Source organism: Buceros rhinoceros, unplaced genomic scaffold, assembly GCF_000710305.1.
Source record: "Buceros rhinoceros silvestris isolate BGI_N320 unplaced genomic scaffold, ASM71030v1 scaffold15628, whole genome shotgun sequence".
Lineage (NCBI taxonomy): Eukaryota > Metazoa > Chordata > Aves > Bucerotiformes > Bucerotidae > Buceros > Buceros rhinoceros.
This window is the reverse complement of record NW_010425254.1, coordinates 29,873-32,705: the sequence shown is the minus strand read 5'-3', so window position 1 is coordinate 32,705 and position 2,833 is coordinate 29,873. Positions and strand designations below refer to the sequence as shown.

Sequence of the window (2,833 nt, the reverse complement as noted above, 5' to 3'; positions counted from 1 at the left end):
AGCAGGAAACATCTCCATGAAAAATCTTTAAACAGAGCAAAAAATAAGCTGTTGTACTCTGTTCGTTAGCTCTTGGACAGACAAACAGGCTCTTCAGAGGAAGCCAGGGAGAATAACAGGAAGCCAGTGTTGAGGAGACCAGTGTCCCCACCTCTGGGGACCGACAGCTGGGCAGGGCGACCCTGTGGGCAGGATTAGCCGCAGGCTTCAGCTGCTGGTTGAGGTGGATTAGCTGGGAGCGAAAGCAGGGAGCAGCAGGAGCTGTGCTCTCACCACAGCTGTTTGTCCACCCTGGAGAGGAATCCCAGTTTCCTGCCAGCCTAGGGGAACTAGGATGTTTTCCAAGCACACAGCTTTGGTCTTGCAGTTGGCTCCCAAGAGCTCCTGTTGTTGCTTGCAAACTCAAGTCCTCTCTGTGCTGCTTTGAGCTTCTGAACTGCTTGTAAATCTCCTGACATGGGTCCTGCGGGACTTTCTGACACCTCGCTTTACCCGTGGGAGCTGCCTTTCTCCTGGGAGCAGGTTCCCTGCACTCACCTCTAAATGCAGTGTGTTTCTCACCACTTCCCTCCCAGCCCCGTCTCATCCTCAGCCCTCCTCCTGCTCAGGGGTCACCCTTGGTGTTGCGCTGGTGAGGTTTCTCTTCCTAAAATGTGGCAGAACTTGCTGAACAGGAACAGTCATTGCTAGAGTTGGCTTTTGGCTGTTTCTATCTCTTCCCCTTTAAGATGTTGATTCCTGGCTGGGGAAGGTCTCACTGACACCCTCTGCCCTGACATCTGCCAGGGGAAGGCCTTGTCCTACAGGAATCCCTGGGTTTTGTGGTTGAGCGATTTGGGTTTGACCCTGGTTCTCACGGGGGAGGTCGCTGCGTTTCACTGGCTGCTAGTAGCTTTAGAGGAGTGCTGCTGAGATGGTTGCTGCTGGTGGTGACACTGGAGAGTCATCACGGGGTCTCGTTATGTTCTGACCACCCAAGCACTGTGCAGAAGCCACCAGCACCATTTCCAAAGAAGCCTGGGAGTCCCACTGGAGCAGAAATGTGACTTCCTTGCTGTCAGGCAGGTTTTGGCACTAAGTAGGCAGTTAATGCCCGTGTGGTTTGAGTCAAGTCCTGGCAGTGTCCGCAGCACCCCAAGAGCACAGGGTAGGAATGACAGCAGCGTGAGGCAGAGGTTCTTGAGCCAGCATTCGGCCAGACAGAGCCTGGGTGCAGTTGGGTTCTGGCAGCATGGAGTCCCACATGGGCTGTTCTCCCTCTTCCTTAGGGTTGCCTGTTGGCATGAAGTTTGCTTGGGTTGTGTGTCCCCTCTGGAGCCACCAGCAGCACTCTGAGGTGGTTCTCTGCAGGCTTTAGGTGCGGGTAGTGTTTTATCTGTGGTCCTGGAGCTCAGGGTTGTAACTCTTATGACCTCTCAGGAGATTTTATTTTCATTTTTCTCCTCTCAGTGCTGTTCTCCAAACATCTCCTATGTTGTAAGGACCCACTGCACCCCTGTTCCCTCTTGTTTGTCTTGTGGCGTTTCCTGCTCCTCTCCCTTGGTGCCAGGTGCTGCTAAGGATTTTCCCAGCAGCACCAGTTCTGACTCTGCTGCAGGAACCTGGTTTTGCAGAGCTTCTGTCCTGTCGGGTCCTGTCCTGTCCTGTGCCCAGGAGTGAAGCCGCCCTGAGGACCAGCCTTCCAGGGGAGTTCAAGCTCCTGCTGTCACGCGGCATTGCAAGAGCAGCGGGTCTGCTTTCGTTTCCCTCCCATTGTCTGAACAGCTGCTCTCTCCAGTTTCCACATTACTTTGTTATCCTATCCTCTCCCAGCTATCAGGAGCCTGGAGAAGCTGCCTGTCCCCTCTCCAAAGTCTTTGTGGGGATTTCACCCACTTCCTCAAGAGCAGAATTACCCAGCCCCTCGTGTAGCGGAGTGGGCGTTCAGGCCCTTGAGCGTTGCTGGGAAGCACTTCCCGATGGTGCCGTGTCTCTATAGTTACTCTGTTGTCAAGGCTGTGGGAGTTGGGTGGTTTTTTAACCAGATCTGTGCCTCAACCTGATTTATTTTTTTTACTTTTATTTCTTTTAACGTCAGAGGGACGTATGTGATGGCTGGGCCTTTGTGCTTGGGTGTGTCTATCTTTGCATCCTCTCTCCTTCCCTCCTTTCCCACCCTTCCTCCAGCAGCTTTTGAACCTGTTGCCAGCCCACAGTCAGACTTGGCAGAGGGACAGGGATCTCGGGGGTGTTGTGTTTCTCTCGGCTTCATAAGCCAACCCAGCCCTGTCAGGAAGAGAAAGTCTGTAAGTGCTCCTGTTGAGGCAGAGGTGAGGAAGGTCACCTTGACATAGACGCCGCAAATCTGGGCAGAGACAAGTCCCACAGGTGGCGTCCCCCTTCGTTCTCTGCTCACAAAATGACAGTATTTTTCCCCTCTCTCCCCATGCAGGGACGATGCGGGCTGTCCACAGGCACCTCTTCCCTGGGGACTCTGCTCCCGGGCAGGGCATCGTCTGGGAGTGGCAGAACGACGAAGGCGGGTGGTCCCCCTACGAGATGAGTGTCTGCATGTTCCTGGAGCAAGCCCATGCCACAAACCACCAGCGAGTGGATCTCGGACCCTTGGGCTACAACTACGAAGTTGACTTTGTGGCTCAAGTCCAGACCAACAAGACCACGAGGTTCCGCCGCAGCGTTCAGAGGCGTCTGGATGCCCCGTACCCAGTGACAACCTCCCTGGCACCACTTCATGCGGGGGTGGCTTGTTCTTGCCAGCAGTGCTGGCCGAACAGTGGGACTGGTCCCATCACCACGCGCTACCGCCATTCCATGATAAACTTTCCCAACTCTT

The 2,833-nt window shown here is 54.5% G+C and overlaps 1 protein-coding gene across 1 annotated transcript in view; it reads left to right on the top strand.

Annotated features, from left to right (window-relative positions):
• The window catches only part of DTX2 (deltex 2, E3 ubiquitin ligase), a 32,625-nt gene that overhangs the window by 2,900 nt on the left and 26,892 nt on the right, over positions 1-2,833 (top strand). The window contains exon 2 of the mRNA XM_010141075.1: positions 2,432-2,825. Within this exon, the coding sequence (XP_010139377.1) occupies positions 2,432-2,825 (394 nt within the window). The remainder of the gene's footprint in view (positions 1-2,431; positions 2,826-2,833) is intronic.